We start from the raw sequence: 21644 nt of genomic DNA, 5'->3' as shown, positions 1-21644 counted from the left end.
TAGAATCCCCCGAAGGCCTAGGGGTGAGGCTCAGTGGTTAGAACACCTGCCTGGCATATATGAGGCCTTGGGTTCAACTAGTAACATTGGAAAAAAGCAGATAAGAATGCCAAGAGCAGGTGTTCCCGCGCATTGTGACTCTCCCCTACTCTTTTTGTCTCACTGCACAGGGAAATGATCTCGCAGGAAAATACCCCTCCTCTCAATTTGATTATTGAGGCCGGGCTCATTCCCAAGCTGGTGGACTTCCTGAAGGCGACACCTCACCCCAAGCTGCAGTTCGAGGCCGCATGGGTGCTCACCAACATTGCCTCAGGAACTTCAGAGCAGACCCGAGCTGTTGTGAAAGAGGGTGCCATTCAGCCCCTGATTGAACTCCTCTGTTCCCCACACCTGACAGTGTCTGAGCAGGCAGTGTGGGCCCTTGGGAATATCGCTGGTAAGACACTGTCCTCAGCGTGCTAAGGCATGGGGTGGGTGGGAGGGGGAGGATAGACATGTTGTGTGCTGGTGGGGGGCGGGGGTCTCTGTTACACTTGATTTCCTGGCACCCGCATCACCCCAATGTAAATACCTAGTGCTGTGGAGTGAGCTGCTTCACAGCCCAAAGCAAAGGTCAGAGACTGAGAGTGGAGGTGGGACCTGATGAGGCTAAAGCAGGAAGCAGCACAGGAGGCTCGGCTCTCTCCAGGGCCTACAGCCGCTTCCGGATCACAGATAAGCCCAGGGCTACGTGCAGCGGTGCACAGCTGCGATCCTAACATTGGGGAGGTGGAGGCTGGAGGAGCAGGAATTCAAGGTTAGATCTGAGGCCAGCCTGGGGTCCCTGAGAGCCTTGTCTCAAACAACCACAAGGTCGGGGGGTAAAGTGTGAGGACGAGTTTTGATCCCTGGACAGTATGGTGATGCCTACTTGTATTCCCGGCGCGTAGGGGACAGAAATGAGAGGGTCATCTTGAGTTCTAAGCCAGCCAAGGATGCGTAGCATGCCCTTGTCCCCAGAAAATGAAAAGGGAGACCACAGTAGTCTGGGTTAAGTAGCATGTGGGAAGCTTCAAATTCCATCCCAACATCTTATAAGCCAGGAATGGGGTAGCTGCCTGCAGACCCAGCACTGAGGAGTTCGGGGCAAGCGGACCAGAAGATCAAGGTCATTCTTGGCCTTGTGTAGAAAGCCAGCCTGTGCTACATGAGGACATGACTCAAAACGGAACAAAAATAAGGCTTAGGCCCTTGCAGTATGTGTCTATCCTTATTTATTTAATGTATGTGGTGAATACACTGTCACTCTCTCTTCAGATGCACCAGAAGAAGGCATCAGATCCCATTACAGATGGTGTGAGCCACCAGGTGGTTGCTGGGATTTGAACTCAGGACCTCTGGAAGAGCAGTCAGTGCTCTTAACCACTGAGCCATCTCTCCAGCCCATGTGTTTCTTCTTAAGTAATCCAAGACCCTAGAAGGCCTATATCTATCTCCTGGGAAAAATCAGGGGTGGGGGGGAGGTTGCAGGGGTGGTATATAATAGTATAGTTGTAGATAGAGACAGAAACAGTTTTCTGAGGTTGAAATGAGATGTCTTCCCTGAAAAGCCCAGTGTGGTCTGGGAGGTAAATGCTTTATGCCCCATGTGGCATGGGAAAATCCAAGGCAGGAAAGAGTTGGAAGCCCCAGATTCTAGGCTGAAATTAGCAGAGTGTACTGGGGGTGGGGGTGGGGCTCAATTGAGCCCCTTGGGATTTGGACAATTAAAACTAACCAAGTGTTAGTAGTTTTCAAGTTCAGAGAAGCTACAGTCCGCCTGAGTCAGCACTGGGGTCTCCAGGGACTTCAGGCCTGAGCTACCCAAAGAATGCAGAACAACCACGCAGATGGGATGGTTTGGTTTGGTTTGGTTGTTTGGGTTTTGGTTTTGAGACAAAATGTTTTGTCTCTGTCATCCTGACTGTCCTGAATCTTGCTCTGTAGATCAGGCTAGTTTCAACCTCAAGAGTTCCATCTGCCTCCGCCTCCCAGGTGCTAGGATTAAAGGCTTGTGCCATCTCGGTACAGCAAAACAACCATTTTGCAATGTTTCTGGAGAATTCCCTCTTTGACAGAGGTTGGATTTTGTATTTTTTTGGGTCAATAAGAAACTTAAGAAGACCGAGGTAGGTGTGATTTAGGCATTGTCTTGATAGCTGATGGTGTAAACCAAGACTTCTTGAGTGTCATATTCATCTACTGGGGCTGGGTGTGCTTGCTTGGCATGCAGGAGGCCTGGGATTTTTGTCCCTAGGACAATGTAAAATTGGGCATGAGACTGCACACCTCTGATCCAAGTAATTGGAAGTTAGAGGCAGGAGGATCAGGTAGAGTTCAAGGTCACCCTTGGTTACATACTGAATTTGAGGCCAACCTGAACTACATAGAAAGTTCCAGGTCAGCTAGAGCTACATAGGGAGACTGTCTCAAAACAGTCAGGGGTTGGAGAGATGGTTTTGTAGTAAAGAGCAAAGGTTGCTCTAGCAAAAGACTTGAGTTGGGTTCCTAGCATCCACATGGTAGAGGCTCACAGTCACCTGTAACTGGCATCCCAGAGGATCTGATGCCCTCTTCTGGCCTCCTCAGGTACCAGCCCCACATGGGATTTGATACAGATATGGTTGGTTTATTAAGGACCAGTAAGATGACTTGGTGGGCAAAAGGCTTTTATCACCAAGCCTGATGACCTAGGCTCTAGCTCAGCTCACATAATGAAAAGAGGACTGATTCTTACAGATAGTCCCCTCACCTCCAAGTGCACACTGTGACATGTGTGTGCACATGCATGAACTTACACATACGCACACACAAATGTTTTATGAAAAATTGGTATATTAAAGACTAGGCAAGGTTGGGGCAGGAGGGTCATGAGAACAGTGTAGGTTACACAGTGAGTTTGAGGCCGGTGTCTCATATGTAACAAGACTCTCTCTTACAGACAGAAAGATGCCAGACACGCAGGTGCAGATCTTTACTCCCAGCACACGGGAGGCAAAGGCAGGTGGGTCTCTGTAAGTTTGAGGTCAACATGATCTACATAATGAATCCCAGGACAGACAGGGCTACACAACGAAACCATGTCTACAAATAAAAAAATAAAAAATGAGCAGGCGTGGCAACACTTGCCTTTTATACCAACACTCAGGAAGCAGGACAATGTATGTGTGTGTGTGTGTGTGTGCGCACACACACACACACACACACACATATCATTCTTTGGGGGAAATAAAGTGTTCTCTACCAAACTCTGTCTTTGGAGAGTCGTGGTATGAGCTGCAGCTAGTGTTTAGAATCAACTGAAAGCCTAGGCAAAGCTGGCTGTCCTCCTTCTGTGTTCATGACCTCTGCTCAGAACAACTGTGGTTGTGCAGTGCCTGCGTGTGACATGAGTACCCACCAGCTACCTAGGAATACCAGGAACTAGTATATAGCCATTCTTACTATGTGCCAGATACTCCAAACTGAGTTTTAGTCTATCATCCTTTGTATACATTTTTTAAAATTATATGTATTTATTTGAGGTGGGGGTGGGGACTGCTCACATGCCACAGCTCAAACGTCTCTGGAGAACAGTCTTTAGGAACTGGTTCTCCCTGCCATTTTGTGGGTCCCAGGAATTGGACTCAAGTCATCGGGATTCTGAAAGTGCCTTTCTCCACTAAGCTGTCTAACTGGATCACACATAAACTTTTAACAAGTTTTCTTACATGTATCTATGTGTCTAGTATTGAGTATGTGACTACAGGTGCCCACTGAAGCCAGAAGAGAAAGCCAGATCTCCCTGGCGGTGGAATTATAGGCAATTGTGAGCTGACATGGGTAATGTATCTGAGAACCCAGCTCAGATACGTTACAAGAGCAGTATGTACCCTTAACCTCTCTCCAGCCCCGTTATATAGAAACTTTCAAAGTTAGACACTCAATTACACTCAATTTGAGTTTCTCCTTGCCCACTTTTTGAGGAGAAGGGATTGAGATGGATGTAGCCCTGGCTGGCTTGTGACACACTATGTGGATCTACATGGCCTTGAGCTCAGAGAAATGAACTTACCTCTGCTTCCTGAATGCTGGCTCAAAGGTGTGTGCCTGGGTCTTTGTTCTCATGCTCTCTTCCATTTGTAGGAGACTGTGCAGAATTCAGAGACTGTGTCATCTCCAATAATGCCATCCCACACCTGATCAACCTTATTTCAAAAGGCATACCAGTGAGTATATTTATTTTTTATTTTATTTATTTTTTTGTTTTTTTGTTTTTTTGTTTTTTTGTTTTTTTGTTTTTTCGAGACAGGGTTTCTCTGTGTAGCCCTGGCTGTCCTGGCACTCACTCTGTAGACCAGGCTGGCCTCAAACTCAGAAATCCGCCTGCCTCTGCCTCCCAAGCACTGGGACTAAAGGCGTGCGCCACCACTGCCCGGCTCAACAATCTAAGTTCAATGTACACACACACACACACACACACACACACACAGCAAGTGAAATGCAATAAGTAAATGAATCAATAAATATACTCGTGCACACCTTTAATCCCAGCACTTGGGAGGCAGAAGCAGGCAGATTTCTGAGTTTGAGGCCAGCCTGGTCTACAGAGTTGAGTGCCAGGATAGCCAGGGCTACACAGAGAAACCCTGTCTCGAAAAACCAAAAAAGAAAGAAAGAAAGAAAGAAAGAAAGAAAGGAAGGAAGAAAGGAAGAAAGGAAGAAAGGAAAGAAAGGGAAGGAAGAAAGGAAAGAAAGGAAAGAAAGAAAGGAAGGAAGGAAGAAAGGAAAGAAAGGAAAGAAAGGAAAGAAAGAAAGAAAGAAAGAAAGAAAGAAAGAAAGAAAGGAAGGAAGGAAAGAAAGGAAAGAAAGGAAAGAAAGGAAAGAAAGGAAAGAAAGGAAAGAAAGGAAAGAAAGGAAAGAAAGAAAGAAAGAAAGAAAGAAAGAAAGAAAAACTTAGGTTGTCATAGTTGGCAACAAGTGACTTTACCTGTTAAACCATCTTGCTGGTCTGATGATGGTGATGACTTCTCTTCCTCCTCTTCCTCTCCCTCTTCTTCCTTCTCTTCTTCCTCTCCCTCTTCTTCCTCCTCTTCCTCTCCCTCTTCTTCCTTCTCTTCTTCCTCTTCCTCTCTTTTTTCTCTTCTTCCTCTTCTTCTTTTTCTCTTTTTCTCCTCCTTCTCTTCCCCTGACCACCTCCTCCTCCTCCTCTTCCTCCTCCTCCTCTTTCTCCTCTTTGGTAGATTCTCATAAATTCACGCCAGACCTCAGACTCACTAAGTATGCAAGGATCACCTTGAACATCTGATCTCCCTGCCTCTATCTCATCTTACCAGTGGTAGGACTGTACGTGTTCACCACCACAACCATGTTTGTGTGGTACTGAGGATGGGACCCAGGGCTTTTTGTTCAAGCTAGGCAAGCACTCTCCCAACTGAGCCATGTGTCTAGACCAAGAGAGCACTTGAATACTCACAAAAGAACTGTGTGAGACAAGAGGCTAAAAACCGTCATGGGGTGACTATGGAAACCATTGCCAACCCCTGACTTAGACTAGGAAGAGGGCCTGGGATAAGGCCCTTGCGCCTCCAGTGTTCCACATCAGGTAGGAAGCTGGCCATGGTACTATTCACTCGTGATCCCAGCATTCACAAAACTTCAGCAGAAGGATGGCAATTTCACTGTCAGCCTGAGCTGCAGAGGGAACCTGAAGGGCTGCCTGCAGCTGCAGAGGGAACCGTGCCTCATCTACTCTGAAAAATCGGAGGCGGGTCATGGCTAAAGAGTTGTCAAGGGAAGATTAGATGGGTGGGGTCGATAGTCTCAGGTCCTGTTTCCACACAGATCACAGGGATCCCTAGAGCAGACTATTTAGGTGGGAAGACCCACAGGCAGAGCAGAAAAATGACTTTTTTGAGAAGGGGGTGGTTTCCTGTGTGATCTGGTCCATCCTGGAACTCACTCTGTAGACCAGGCTGGCCTCAACTCAAAGATCAGCCTGTGTGCGCCTCCCAAGTTCTGAGATGTGTGCCACCGTCGCCTGGCCGGAAGAATGACCTTAAAAGATCAGAGATGACTGAGCATAGGACTTAGGCTTAGGCAGGAGGATCGTCAAGAGTTTGGGGCCTGGGGTGCCAAAATGGATCAGAAGGTAAAGGTGCTTGCTGCCAAGCCTGAGGACCTGAGTTCAACCCTTAGAATTCACACGGTAAGAGGAGAGAGCAGACTCCAGCAGGACTCCATGGCACAAACATACTCACATACATACATTTTTTAAAAATTTAAAGCTTCCTGGGCTGTATGGTAAAAAGCCTTTCCTCGAAAGAAAGAAAGAAAGAAAGAAAGAAAGAAAGAAAGAAGGGAGGGAGGGAGGGAGGGAGGGAGGGAGGGAGGGAGGGAGGGAGGGAGGGAGGGAGGGAGGGGAAGAAGACAGGTGTGGCTGGACTTAATGGAGCAGGCCTGAAATCTCTGCTACTTGGGAGGCTGAGGCAGGATGCCTCAAGTTCAAGGCCTGTTTGGTCAATTTAGCAGCACCAGGTCTCAAAATAAAAAATCAAAAAGACTAGAGGTGGAGAAAAGGCTGGAGAGGTGGCTCAGGGGTCAACAACACCTGCTACTCTTCCAGAGGATCTGAATTCAGTTCTCAGCAGTCCCTCTAGGTGGCTCGCAAGAGTCTGTAACTCTAAGTCCAGGGAATCTGCTGCCCTCTCCTGGCCTCCACAGGTACGTGGCATATATATACACATACATACACAAATAAAAATATTTTTTCAATAGAATAAGGATGTTGCTCAGTGGTAGATGATTGATTACCATACATAAGACCCTGGGCTCAATTGTTCTCTATCCATCTATGATCTATCTATCAATCAATCATCTATCTATCTCATATATCATATATGATATATCAGATATATAGCAAGTATATATAGAAAATATATGTATAGCTAATATGTGTGTGTATATATGTATATACACACACACATATATATACATATGTATATATATGTGTGTGTGTGTGTGTGTGTGTGTGTGTGTGTGTATAGAGAGAGAGAGAGAAATATACATGAATGAATGATTATGTCAAGCCAGTAGAGTTACAGATGGCAAGCAGACAAAGTAATTCTTGAGTTTGTTTGTTAGTCTTCATGTATCCTGGGGTGACTTTGAACTTACTGTGCAGGCTGGCGGTCTCATACTTACACTCTCTGGGCTTCCACCATGACTGAGATTATAGATCAGTGCTTCTGCACTCAGCTGCTTGTTTGTTTTTCTCGTCAATGAAAATGAAACCAAGGAATGGGGAGGTGGCTCAGTGGGCTTACTGTACTCCAATACAAGTGTAAGGACTTTGAGTTCAAATCCCGAGAACCCACCTAATGCCAGGTTCCGTAGCAGCCACCTGCAACCGCAACATTCAGATGGAGAAGTAGGAGGTAGAAACAGAATACTAGGAAGCTTGCTGGCTAGCAAGTGTGATGTACACACAAAGCCAGAAACTCAGAGGTCCTGCTTCAAGCAAGGTGAGACTGGGGAGTGAGAACTGACACCTCGAGGTGTCCTTGTGACCACCGCATGTGTGTCGTGACACAGGCACACATGTACTCTCGCACACACGTGTTGTAACATTTTAATACCATTAGGCTCGGGGACTGGAGAGGCAGCTCAGCAGTCAAGAGGGCCTGCTCTTGTGTAGGACCTGACTTCTGTTCCCAGCACCTGTGTCAGGTTGGATGGCAAATGTCTGTAACTCTAGCTCCAGGGATAATTAATCCATTCCATCTCCTGCCCTTCATGAGCATGTGTGCACACACACCCATACCCAAGCACAGACATGCAACTATATACATAAATAAAGAGAGCATCTTAAAATGATTAAGTCATCCATTGAGCAGAGTAGGGAAAGGCATCCTGAAGCATACAAGGCACACATCATAGGATATTTACATATTTAAATATAAAGTTCATTGTATTTGTCCCTCACAAATATCACTGCCTCGAAGAAGCTCTTTTGATACTCAACAGTTGCTTTGGTCTGCACTAATCAATAAATAGTATGGAAGGGGATGGGAAGGGACGGCCACCATTTACATTCTGTCTCCTTTGTACCCCGTCACAGATCACATTTCTTCGGAACATCTCATGGACTTTGTCCAACTTATGCCGAAACAAAGATCCATATCCCAGTGAGAGCGCCGTGCGGCAGATGCTACCTCCCCTCTGTCAACTCCTGCTGCATCGTGATAATGAGATCCTCGCAGATACCTGCTGGGCCCTGTCCTACCTGACCAAGGGTGGCAAAGAGTATATCCATCATGTGGTGACCACTGGCATCCTGCCCAGGCTTGTAGAGCTTATGACCAGCTCGGAACTCAGCATCTCGGTAAATGTCATCCTGTCCCACAGGCCTTTGCAAGAGGCTGCTTCAGGTTAGGTAGGGCCTGCGGGTGCTGACTGTGGCTCAGTTAGGAGTGTGCTTTCCTCGAATCCATGGAGCCCTGGTTCTGTCCCCATACCATGTAAACTGTGCACAGTGGAGCATGCCTATAATCTCAGCACCAGGGAGATGGAGGCAGGGAGATTATAATTCAAGGTCATGCTTGGCTGCAAATGAGTCCAAGGCTCTTCTGAGCTGTGTGACATCATGTCTCAGGAAACAAAATGGGTCTTACTGAACCCATAATACATAATTATAATACACACACACACACACACACACGATGACAGAGAAAGACAAACAAAAAGAAACAGATGAGTGAGAGGCAGAGAGGCTGGCACACAGAGACAGAGACAGACATACACAGACAGAGAGGTTGGCACACACAGACAGAGAGACAAACATATACAGACAGACACAGAAGCACAGAGAGAGGAAGACACAAAAAGAAACACACAGACAAAAAACACAGTCAAAGCACACAGACAAGGCGTCACTGTGTAGTCCTGGTTGGCCTGGACTTCATATGTAGACTTGACATCAAACACACAGAGACCTACCTTTCTCTGCTTCTTGAGTATGGGAACTAAAGGCATCCACCACTGTGCCTGGAATATATAAACTATATACTGTGTACAATATAGTAAAACATCTATAATATGTAAGAAATGTCTTATGTAGCCCAAACTGGCCTGGAACTCAATCTGCAGCTGATAGCCTCAGACTCTTGGTCCCTCTGCTTCTGCCCTAGTGCTGGCACTGTAGGCTCACACCCCTGTGTCTGGCTCTGTTATAGCTCGACCTCTCTCAGTCACGATCCTTTCACAGTATCATGTTCAGCTTTAGAGACCATCTTTTCTGAGATCACCATGGCATTTTTCTTTTCAGATGTCAAATTGAGTTTGGTGACTGTACTTGAGGGCAGGGAGAAGGAAGACTATCAGGAGACAGGTAGCCAGGTGCAGTGTCACATGCATGTAACTACACATAGGAAGCTGAGAGAGAAGGATAGGAAATGGGGCTAGCCTGGGCTCCATAAGAAGACCCTGTCTTTAAAAAGGTAACTTTAAACATGTAAACATTAACTGTGTTGGGAGGTGAGCATGTGCCATGATGCACGTGTGGAGGCCAGATGACTGCTTGGAGGAGCTGACCCTCTCCTTCCACCACGTGGGCCCTGGGAATTGAATTCAGGCCAACCAGCCTGAGATTACAGGGCACCTTTACCCACTGAACCATCTCACCTCCCCAAGGAATCAACTTTTAAAAAAAAAAAAAGAAATTGTTTATTTATTGTATGTATGTGAGTACTCTATCTGCATATATACCTGCGTTCCAGAAGAGAACATTGGGTCCCATCGCAGACGGTTGTGAGCCACCATGTGGTTGCTGGGAATTGAACTCAGGACCTCTGGAAGAGAAGCCAGTGCTCTTAACCGCTGAGTCATCTCTCCAGTCCCTGGAATCAACTTTTAATGGAAGTGTTGAGGCCCAGTTGGTATTATGTGGACCAGGCTATGGTGACACACAAACCTGTCACATGAGTGGGAAGTACTTAGCCTGATAATCTAGGAAAGCCTAGTGCTTGCTCTCGGTTGCCTTCACTGGGGGCTGCCACTTCAGTACAAAGAAATCCAAATCAATGGCCAGTCATCTCTCCTGGGATGCTGGTTGCCTTAAGCTCGATCATAGGCCCACCCTTGGGACCCACAGAGGGGCTGGTGAACACGTCAAGAGAAGCAGCCCCTGGGTACTCCTTGGCTCCAATGAAATATCCGGCAGAAGCCAGCATGGATACGAATATAGACGCCATAATCAGCTCTCGCTTCCCCCGTTGAGAATTTAGTGAGGTGGACGTGTAGTGTCCACATGCGATCCTAGCAGAAGTTGACAAAGGATTGTGAGTTCAAGGCCAGGCTAAGGATGTTGCTCATTGGTAAGAATGCTCCCCTAGGATTTAGGAAGCCCTGTGTTCCATTCCCAGTACTGTAGAAAGGAATCAGGTGGAGCACACCTGTGCTCCCTGCACTCGGGGTGGAGGCAGGAGGACCAGGAAGTTCAAGATCATCCTCAGCTATGTAGATGGTGTGGGTTGAGACCTCGCCTCAAAAACACAGAAGTCGGGCTGGTGAGATGGCTCAGTGGGTAAGAGCACCCGACTGCTCTTCCGAAGGTCCAAAGTTCAAATCCCAGCAACCACATGGTGGCTCACAACCACCTGTAATGAGATCTGATGCTCTCTTCTGGAGTGTGTCTGAAGACAGCTACAGTGTACTTACATATAATAAATAAATAATAAGTAAATAAATCTTTAAAAAAACACACACACAAATGTCAGGAGTATCAGAAGCTCAATGTCCTTGGCTACATAACGAGTCCAAGACCAGCTTGGGCTACATGAGAAGCCCTCAAACAAAATCTCCAAACAAAAACAAGACAGCTGAAAGTTTTCTTGTTTTAGACAGAGTCTCATGTAGTCCAGGCTAGCCTTAAATTCAAGACGTAGCCAAGAGGGATCCCTGGGACCACCTGACACCTCCTCCAGTCTACAGGGACTGCAGGTGCATCGTGCGTGCCATACCAGGTTTACACACAGAACTTCATACATGCCAGGCAAGCACTCTTCCAAAAGCCACATGCCTGGCCCCTAGTCATTTCCTAATAAAAGTGTCCCTCGTCTACCCTCCATGACCAGGAGCAGTGAGCAAGCACCTGAAACCCTAAAAGCAGCTATGGGTGTGCTGACCAAATACAACACTACAGATTTGCACACATCTCTCTGCGCCGCACTCAATGTGTGACTTAACTGTAGAGTGACAGGTTTGCAATCCTTAGACACCTTTCTTTGTCCTTCCAGATACCTTGTCTCCACACTATAGGCAACATTGTGGCAGGAACAGATGAACAGACCCAGATGGCTATCGATGCTGGCATGCTGAAGGTGTTGGGCCAGGTCCTGAAGCACCCGAAGACCTCCATCCAGGTGCTGGCTGCCTGGACCATGAGCAACGTGGCCGCTGGGCCCAGACACCAAGTGGAGCAGCTTTTGTGTAACTTGCTGCCTATTTTGGTAGACCTACTAAGGAATGTAAGTGGCGGGGCTGGGAAGTGAGTGTGTAAAGCGTCTGTTGTACAAGCGTGAGGACTTGAGTTCAAGCCCCAGCATCCACAGGAAACGAGGGAAGCGGGATAATCAGGAGTCCAAGGTCGGCCTTGGCTACAAAGTGTGCGTAAAGCCAGTCTGAGCTCTAGAAGACCCTGTCTAAGAAAGAAAAGAAAAAAAAGACAAATCTCAGATGGGAGTCAGGCAGCCTACTTTGTGAATTCTCTCTGGGGTTGTATTCTGATCAAGAATTGAAGGCAGTGTGTTAGGTCACTGGACATAAATTTCACATGTACACTTCAGGTCTTACCAGCTGATCAAGACCAGGTCTGGTAGCACACACCTGTAGTCTCAACACTCAGGAGGCTACTACAACAGGATGGCAAACTGAGGGTCTGCCTAGGCTAATACTGAGTCCCAGGGTAGTGTGGGCTATAGAGTAAAACCCCTTTTTTAAAGAATTATTTATTTTATTATATATATAGGAGTACACTGTAGCTGCCTTCGGAAGAGGGTATCGGATCCCATTACAGATGGTTGAGAGCCACCATGTGGTTGCTGGGAATTGAACTCAGGACCTGTGGAAGAACAGTCAGTGCTCTTAACCACTGAGCCATCTCTCCAGCCCCCCAAACCCTATTTTTAAAAGCCAAAACAAACAGAAAAGACTGGGCATGTGGCTCAGTTGTCAGAGGGCTTGCTTGCCGCACAAAGCCCTGGTGACCAGCACTGCATATACCAGGCACTGTGGTCTCAACCATAAAGGTGGTGTTTGGGGAATAGAGGTAGGAGGGCCAGAAGGTCAAGGTCCCCCTCATCTCTATAGCAAGTTGGGGGCCAGCCTGGTCTACACTGAGAGACTGTCTCAAAATATACAAAGCCAACAATAAGTGAATCAGGTTGGGCTCTGGAAGGAATATGAACCTCTCTGTGTGTTTGCAGGCAGAATTAAAAGTCCAGAAGGAGGTTGTGTGCACTGTGATTAACATTGCAACAGGAGCCTCTCAGGACCAGCTGACTCTGCTTGCCCACTCGGGAATCTTGGAGCCAATGCTGAGTCTGCTCTCCGCCCCAGACTTGGAGGTGGTCATCATCGTCCTAGACATCATTTCTTATCTCCTCCAGGTGAGCTGTTCCAACTGAAGACAGTGAGCGTGCTCCCTCATAGCAGGGTGGGGACTGGAGGTGGGGCACCTAGGGGCTCAGTGAGTGAGGGTATTGCCACCAAGCTGACCCATGTGGAACTGACTCCCACAAGTTGTCTGACATCCACACCCATGCAATGGTACATGTGTTGATACACACACATGGTGTGAGAGAGAAGATGAATGTTAAAAAAAAAAAAAGTAACCCAAGTAGGTGGGGCTGAGGTGTAACTCATGTGGCAGTAACTGTCCCTAGCATGTGTGAAGCCCTGGGTTCCATCCCCAGCACCACATAATGCAGGCATGCAAAGATATGCCCATAATCCCAGAACTTGGGAGTAGAAGGTAGAAGGATCAGGAATTGAAGGTCCTCCGCAGCCATATAGCAAGTTAGTGCTAGCCTGGGTTATGTGAGACTCTGAATGAATGAGAGAGTGAATGAATGAATCATGAGGATTCTTGAGCCATTCTTCCTACCCTCCCTACATCCTGTGGGTAACACAATGCACTCAAAAAGAGGACTCCAGCTGGGCAGTGGTGGCACACGCCTTTAATCCCAGCACTTGAGAGGCAGAGGCAGGCTGATTTCTGAGTTCCAGGACAGCCTGGTCTACAAAGTGAGTTCCAGGACAGCCAGGGCTATATAGAGAAACCCTGTCTCAAAAAAAAAAAAAAAAGACTCCAAGCCAGACCTGTCATCCTAGGACTCAAGAGAGGAGAGGGGAGGTCATGGGTTTGAAGGCAGCCTGGGCTAAATAGTATGTTTGAGGCCAGCCTGGGCTATGCAATCTATGAAGAAATTGTATATTGGTCTGTCAACATTTTGTCACATGAGCGCCTTGGTGACAAGAGCTCAGAGCATACCTGTTGGAATCCTTCTTCTAGGGAGTCCATGTGTGAGTGACACGGGGGACTCTGTAGGCATTTCCTGTGAAGGAAGCCAGATGGAGGAGACACTACTGAGAGAGGGTAGTGGCTGCTGTCACACCTGTGGTGCTCAGGGAAGGGAGGGAACATTCTCTAAGCGTGAGAAGTGAGCATGTGGATGACTCTCGCGTCGCGGACACTTGGGGAGAAACATCGTAGGCAAAGGAATAACCAGGAGAGACGCAAGTAGCATAGCAAGGGCAAGAAGATGGAAGATGGAGGGAGAGGGAGAGGACTGAGGTCTGGGGCAGACGAGCAGAGAAAGCCCTCAGAAGCTTCACAACAGAACAAACGAGCCGAGGGGTTGTTTGTTTCATTTGTGTGGCTATGTGTCTGTATGTGGATATGTGCATATGAGTACAGGTGCCAACAGAGGCCAGAGCCACCAGAGTCCCCTGGACTGGAGTGGCAGGTGGTTCTGAGCCCCTGATGTGTGTGGGAATCCACCTCACATAGGATCACCTCTGTAGGAGGCGTTTTTGCTCTTAAACATCTCTCCAGACACATTTTTGGTTTTGATGCTTTTCCTTTTGAGATTTGACACAGGCTCTCCCTACATAACTTACACTGAACACACGGTCTCCCTGTATGACTTACATAGGACACATGGTAACACTTGAGCTTCCTGAGACCTCTGACATGCTGAGATTAGAGTCACACCCCGCCACGCCCACTTCTGCATCAGATTTATTTTAAAAGATCGGTTTACTTTTATTTTATCCGAATGGATATTTTGCCTGCGTGTATGTCTGTACACCACGTGAATGCAGGGCCACGGGGACCAGAAGAGGTCATGGAATCCTCTGGAACTGGAATTAGAGATAGCTGTGGGCTACCTTGTGGGAGCTGGGAACTGAACCTGTGTCCTTTGGGAAATGCCCTTAGCCACAGACCCATTTCTCCAGCCTCCCTATATCAATTGTTTAAGATCCAGTAAACCACCAGGGGTTAAAGTCATAGAAGAAAGACAGGCCTGGATTGGAAAGAACTATAAATCGTTCCTGAGTGGCACTGTGCCTGGACAGGATAATGTCATTCCCCAAGGACGGTCAGGACAAAGGTGAAGAGAGAAATGCTATGCGCTGATACCATGGATTCCTTTAATGACTGCGTTGAGTGGACTTGCCAAGCCCACACCTGGGGAGGTGGAGGTGGAGGTAGGAGGACTAGGGATTGAGGTTACTGTGCTCAGCTACATAGCCAAGTTCAAGGATGGCCTGGACTGCGTAAGACCCTGTCTCAGCAGTTCCTAGAGTCCTGTAATGCTCATCTAGGCTTTGATGTTTATTAAATGCTTTCTTACTTTGAATTCTTTGGTGCTTTGGACAAATGCCTTTTTGGATTTATTACATTAGTATCCTATGAATGTTGGATACATTTTTAGTAAAAAAGTGAATGACTGTGTGAACAAATAAACCCACCGGTGACTTCATGAATGTATTTGTGAGTGAATGAATTCCTGGGTGATTTTGTGAATGAGTGAATGAATTCCTGGGTGATTTTGTGAATGAATGAATTAGCAGATGCATTCCTGGGCAAATGGATTCCTGGGTGATTTTGTGAATGAGTGAGTGAATTCCTGGGTGATTGTTGTGAATGAAAGACTTTGTGGATGATTTTGTGAATGACTAAAGGCAGGGGTGGACTTTGTAAATAAATGCACTCAAGCACGATTGAGGAAATGAATTAATGACAGGAGAGGAGGGAGATCTTGGCCTTTTCAATGGGTCTGTGACCTTTCCTCCTGGATCAGGTCTGCCTCTAACTAAAACAGCCCCCTTAAGGCTGGCCAGCTGAAGTTCCACGTGCACGCGCGCACACACGCATGAGTACACACACACACACACACACACACACACACACACACACTGCCCAAGCACGCTCTGGGTCTCACTGTCTCTTTGCTGGCTTCTCGCCCATCCTCAGCATATAGACAATCTACAAGAGAAGAAAAGGCTGTATTTTCAGATAGAAAAATTTGGTGGCTTTGAAAAAATTGAGTGTTTACAGCACCACCACAACATTTCCATCAGCAATAGCGCCCTGGACATCATCGAGAAATACTTCTGTGAGGTGAGTAAGGAGACCCTTGTGTTGTGGGGCTGGCTCTTGGTGGCCGTGCTTCCACCATTATCCTGTGAACCCGGCTGGTCCCCGTTCTACAGGTGGCCTTTGAGTATCAGGAAGCTTGTCTGGGAGCTGGGGCATGGCTCAGATGATCCAGTGCTTGCTATGCAAGTGTGAGGACCTAAATTTGAGCCCATGTGAGAAACCCAGGCTTGTTGATCCATGTTTAGAATCCCAGTCCTGGGTGAGCACGGATGTTTGACCCAGTGCTTAGTCAGTCTAGCTAAACAGATCCCAATCCAGGGAGAGATGCAATGCAAAATTAAACACACCGCAGAGGCGTCGTCGGCAAGATGGATGATGGGTGGTGTCTTAGTTAAGGTTTCTATTGCTTCAATGAAACACAATGACCAAAAGCAAGTTGGGGAGGAAAGGGTTAATTAGGCTTAAGCTTCCACATCACTGTTTGCTACTGAAGGAAGTCAGCACAGGAATTCAACCATGGTAGGAGCCTGGAGGCAGGAGCTGACAGGATTCCCTTCAGGCCTCTCTTAGGCAATTTCTTTCTTTCTCTCTCTCTCTCTCCCTCTCTCTCTCTCTCTCTCTCTCTCTCTCTCTCTTTCTTTCTTTTATTTTCTATTGCTTACTAGCTTGCTTGCTCACTTGCTTGCTTGTGAGTGCTCTGTCTGCATGTACACCTGCAGGCCAGAAGAGGGCATCAGATCCCTTTATGTATAGATGGTCATGAGTCACCATGTGGTTTCTGGGAATTGACTCGGGACCTGTGGAAAATCAGTCAGTGCTCTTAGCTGCTGCACCCCCTCACCAGCCCTGGAGACATTTTCTTAATTAAAGTTCCCTCCTCTCAAATGATACGAGACTATCCTCAACGTCTGTGTAAAGGCGCTCCATGTCAGGCTTGAGGACTGGCATCCCTGGGACCCATGTACGTGATAGGAGAATCATGACTCCTGCCGATTGTCCCTAACCTCATGCACAGGGTACACACACACACACACACACACACACACACACACACACACACTGTTTAAGCAACACAAATAGCTCCTATGGAATGACAACTGAGGTTGGCCTTAGCCTTCCTAGGGCACACAAAGCCAGTCTACACCCATGGGAGCTTATCTCTTGGTTTCTGGTTTTAAACTGTCTTTCCCTTGCCTCCCCCGCCCCCCCTCGAGCCCCACCCAGGGGAATAGGAGTGGAAGGGACAAAGGACAATACTCTGAAAGAGATTTTTCTAAGAATGCAAACAATGCCGTCTGGCCCAGCTTTTGGGGGAAACCATTTCAACACTACATTTTGTCTCTTTCTAGAACACATAAGTTTGGGAATGAGTTACTCCATAAAATGTCTGAGTTGTCTGTGGCCTGGGGAAGTAGAGATCAGATAGAGGTTTCTGTAAAGGTCTATCCAGTGGTAGGATATAAATAACATAAAGTTTACCAGGTGACCACTTCGCAGGGGGAGATGACGCAGGCCTGTAACCCCAGCACTCAGGAAGTAAAAGCTGGGAAGGTCGGGAGTTCAAGGCCATCCTCAAGTGCATAGGGAATTCAAGGCAGTGGAGACTTTGAAGACATCCTTAGTTGGTGACATGTTTGCCAGACAAGTATGAGGGCCAAGGCTTGTAATCTGACATCCATGTAAAACTCTGGGCAAGGCACAGGCACCTGGAATCCCACTGTTTGGAAGACAGAGACGGGGGGCTTGATGGCCATCCAGTCTATCCAAACTGGAGGGCTCCAGATTTAGTGAGAGACATCCACCCCCAAAAGACGAAGGTGGAGTGTGATTGAGGAAGACACCAGAAGTCAACCTCTGGCCCCTGTACACACGGGTGCACGTGACCCTGTGCGCATGGTAGTTACACATTCTGCACATGCGCACATGGCTCGTTTGATTCCTCTTCCTCGAGAACCTGATTCTGCGCATGCGCACAGGTCTTGTTTGATTCCTCTTCCTTGAGGACCTGAGACAGTGCAAGTGCATAGCAGCAGATAGTAGAGAACTGAGGCTGGGCGGAGTGGGAGCTAGGCGTTAGTGTGAGCGAGGACAGAGTTTCAGTTAGGGAAGAGGGAGAGGGAGAGCGGTGATGGGTGGGTGGGGGGGGGGGGTCACAGCACACGTGTTCTCAATGGCAGCCAAGTCTGCTTAAAAATCCACAAGATGGAACTGGTAAAACGGCTCGGGGTGTAAAGGTGCTAAGGTGCTTACTGCCTCACCTGAGGGGCTGAGTTCAATTCCCAGGACCTAATTAGTGCAAGAGAGCCAACTGCCACAAGTTGACCTCTAACCCCTCCACACATGCTGTGGAATGTGTACATGTGTGCATTCTCTCTCTCTCTTTCTCTCTCTCTCTCTCTCTTTCTCTCTCTCTCTCTCTCTCTCTCTCTCTCTCACTCACTCACTCTCTCTCTCACTCACTCACTCTCTCTCTCTCTCCCTCTCTCTCCCCCTCCCCCTCCCAAAAATATTTTTAATTATTAGACTGAAAGTAGACATATTAGTGAGGTCCACCACTGTAATCCTAGCATGTGGGAGGTAGAAGCAGGCACAGTAGAAATTTTAGACCAGCCTAGGCTACATGGGAGTCTCTCAAAAAAAAAATCAGGCATGATGGTGCACGCCTTTATTCCCAGCACTCAGGAGGCAGAGGCAGGTAGATCTCTGTGAGTTTGAGGCCAGCCTGGTCTACAAAGGGAGTTCTAGGGCAGCCAGGGCTACACAGAGAAACCGTGTCTCAAAAAAAAAAAAAATTCAAGGGGGTCAGACATGGTGGTGTTCATCTGTAATCCCAAACTGAGGAAAGCTGGAAGTCAGAGGCTAGTCTGGACTGCACAATACAAACCTTGGCTCAAAAGAGGAAGTAGACAGACATCAGTTGTTTGTATTGTACTGCATACGCAACTATGTTCAGAGCCCATCAATACTGTAGCAGCTCCCCCCTCCTCCCTTGAACAGTGCTCCCCTCCCCCATCCTGCTCCCCATCTCCTCCTCCTCCCTTTCTCCTCAGAGGAGGGCAGGCCTCCCATGGAGATCAACTAGCCTTGGCATAGCAAGTTGCAGTAGGACTAGTATCTTCTCCTGTTCAGGTTAGATGAGGCAGCCCAGTACAGGGAAAGGGATCTAAAGGCAGGCCACAGAGTTAGAGACAGCCTTTACTCCCACTGTTAGGAGTCACACATGACAACCAAGCTGCACAACTATAACACATATGCAGGAGGCCTAAGTCAGTCCCATGCATTCCCTGGTTGGCAGTTCAGTCTCTGGGGGCCCCTCTGGGCCCAGGTTAGTTGGTTCTGTAAGTTTCCTTGTGGTGTCCCTGACGCCGTTTAGCCCATCTTTAGCCCTTACAAGTGCTGATGTTCTAGGTACATGTGCCATGCCCAGATTTTTCCATCTATAGAAATAGTTCAGTCATACAGTGCCTACTTTGCAAGCATGAGGACATGGGTTCAGTCTCCGGCACCCACAGAAAAGCTAGCCACGATGGCACTCACTTGTCCTCCCAGAGCTGGGGAAACAGATAGGAGTGTATCTGGGCCTTGATGGCCAGCCAGCCTAGTCCAATGAGTGAGCCCCGAGCCAGTGAGATACAGTCTCAAACCAGGTGAGGGCTGGAGAGGCGGCTCAATAGTTCTAAGCAAGTACTGCTCTTTCAGAGAACCTGAGCTCAGCTCACAGAATCCTCATTTGGTGGGTCACAGCTGCCCGTAGTTGCTCCACATGGCTCCTCCTCAACTCTTGCCCCCAAGCCCAGCCTAAGAAGTTTGTGGATGATGTATGCCTCTGTGAGGCCTCAAGGTTACCAGAGCTAAGTTCTAGAATCCATTGGAACAAATTCTAGTCCAGCTGGGGTGGAAGAGACAACGAACGGTGCTGTGACTGCACACCGGTGACCTGGGGCTTATAACCGTATCTGTTCTTTCTTGAAGGATGGAGATGGTGACAGTTTGCCCGGGCCTGGGCTGAGAGTGTGAATATGTGGGGTACTAAGACATCTCACACACCGGATTGTATGGTAAGCATATCTCATTCTTCTCTGTGTCCTCTCGCTCTCCACCGCTCTAACCAGCTTAGACCCTTTGCTCTGTGGGGGCAGCCACACCTCTGTGCTCCTAGCATGTGTACATATATGATTTCACACATATCACTACATCTGGGAAGCATTGATTAGACAAGGGCAATCTTTTGTCTTTCTGAGACTGATCATTTCCGGTTACGTCCATTTTCCGGAGGATGGGCACGACTTTGTTCTGCTTTTTTTGGCTGAAAAACTCCCATTGTATGTGGAAAGCCCAGTCGTCTTTACCGTTCCTCTGTCTCTGGAGACCCAGCCTGGTTCTGTAACTCAGCTGATGTGAACGGGGAGCTGAGATCAATACTAGAATAAAGGGGTCTCTGTGCTGTTTTTAATTCCGAGCACCCCCACCCCCCACCGTGAGGCATAGCTGGGTTGTAGGGTAGATCTACGTTTAGGTTTTTGAGCCATTTTCACAGCAGAGAATAAGATTTCCCTTTGTCCACATTATCTCTAGCATTCTATTCATTCATTCATTGTTATTTCTTCTGTTTGTGTATCTGAATATATGCCATGTTAGTGCAGTTACCCAAAGATGCCAGTAGAGGGCAGTGAATTGCCTGGAGCTGGAGTTACACTTGGTTGTGAGCTGCCAAGTGTGGGTGCTAGGAACTGAAGTGGGGTCCTCTGCAGGAGCACTGCACACTCTAAACCACTGAGCACCTTTGAACCCCGAGTCTTCTTGAGAATTCTTGCATCTCTGTTCATCTGGGAGGCTGCCGATAATTTTCTTTTTTGTCGTCAGTGTAGATGTCTGGTTTTAGTATCACGGTTAATGCTGGCATTATAAAAAACTGGGAATGTCTTCGTTTTCTCTTTTATTGAATCATTTGATAAACATTGGTATTCATTCTCTGAAGGTCTTGTAGAATTCTGCAGCTAGTCCATCCGCACCTGGGCTTTTACAGTTAGATTTTCCTTAACATAATACTTTTATTGATTATTTCGGGATTTCACATCATGATCCCAGATCACGCTCACTTCCCAGTCCTTCCACGTTTACCCCCACCCTTGTGACCTTCCCCCCCCCCAAAAAAAAAAAAAGAAGAGGAGAGAAGAAAGGTCAAATTGTGTTGCCTACTTACTCATGGGAACATGGTCAAACTCGCAGTAGCCAGCCCTTTAAAGAAAATTGTGTCCTTTCTGACATGCACCCTGGCCGGAAGCCATCAGTTGTGAAAAGCCACACTTCAGCATCCTTATGACAATTGTTAATAGGTTTCTTCAATGGCTTTCTGTCTATGCTGTTACTTTGGCTGAGGGAGCAGGGGGAGGGGTGGGGATGGGGTTGCCACAGAAGCCTTCTCTGTCTCTATTTCTCCACTAAGAGTCTGCATACCGCAGCAATAGTAACTTCCTTGCCCTCTACAGTCAGCCAGAGTACCGATCGATCATGGACTTCCACGTGGCGTGGCTTCTGGCGATAGTACTGACCACGGACATCCACATGGTCTCTGGTGGCAGTACAGATATTGGACATCTGAGCTGGGCCCCTCTGCCACAGCAAGAGCCACGGACAACATCACAGCCCTCCACAGCAGCACAGGCCAGTGACATCAACACGGCTTCAGGGGGCAGCAGAGACCCGACACCATGGCATGACTGTCAGTGGTAACACAAGCCACCGACATCAATACCTCCCCCTGCTGCAGCAGGACCACAGACGGACCCAAGCACGGCCCTGGGCAGCAGCAGTCAAATATACGTGGCAAACATTTTTTATCAGCCGAGGGATCAACGAGGGACCATGTCTTTTGTTTTTGTTGCCGTTATTAATCTTTTTTTGTTAGTCTGTTTCTTTTGATTGGGGAACTGAGATTATTAATATATAGTTATTAAAAAGCATGTATTATTTCCTGTCA

The 21644-nt window shown here is 47.6% G+C and overlaps 1 protein-coding gene across 2 annotated transcripts in view; it reads left to right on the top strand.

Moving 5' to 3' along the window:
* Kpna7 (karyopherin alpha 7 (importin alpha 8)) overlaps positions 1-21644 on the top strand; it is a 25910-nt gene extending 4266 nt beyond the window's left edge. Inside the window, exons 4-12 of one of the 2 annotated variants that reach the window (NM_001347531.1) lie at positions 171-439; positions 2963-3025; positions 4147-4229; positions 8120-8383; positions 11295-11525; positions 12483-12665; positions 15539-15685; positions 19637-19722; positions 21154-21644. In NM_001347531.1, the coding sequence (NP_001334460.1) occupies positions 171-439; positions 2963-3025; positions 4147-4229; positions 8120-8383; positions 11295-11525; positions 12483-12665; positions 15539-15685; positions 19637-19681 (1285 nt within the window). In that variant the 3' untranslated portion in view covers positions 19682-19722; positions 21154-21644. The remainder of the gene's footprint in view (positions 1-170; positions 440-2962; positions 3026-4146; positions 4230-8119; positions 8384-11294; positions 11526-12482; positions 12666-15538; positions 15686-19636; positions 19723-21153) is intronic. The other variant, NM_001013774.2, reaches the window with a different exon arrangement.

Source organism: Mus musculus, chromosome 5 (genome assembly GCF_000001635.26).
Source record: "Mus musculus strain C57BL/6J chromosome 5, GRCm38.p6 C57BL/6J".
Classification (NCBI taxonomy): domain Eukaryota; kingdom Metazoa; phylum Chordata; class Mammalia; order Rodentia; family Muridae; genus Mus; species Mus musculus.
The sequence above is the reverse complement of the archived record's forward strand: the minus strand, read 5'-3'. Positions and strand labels throughout refer to the sequence as shown.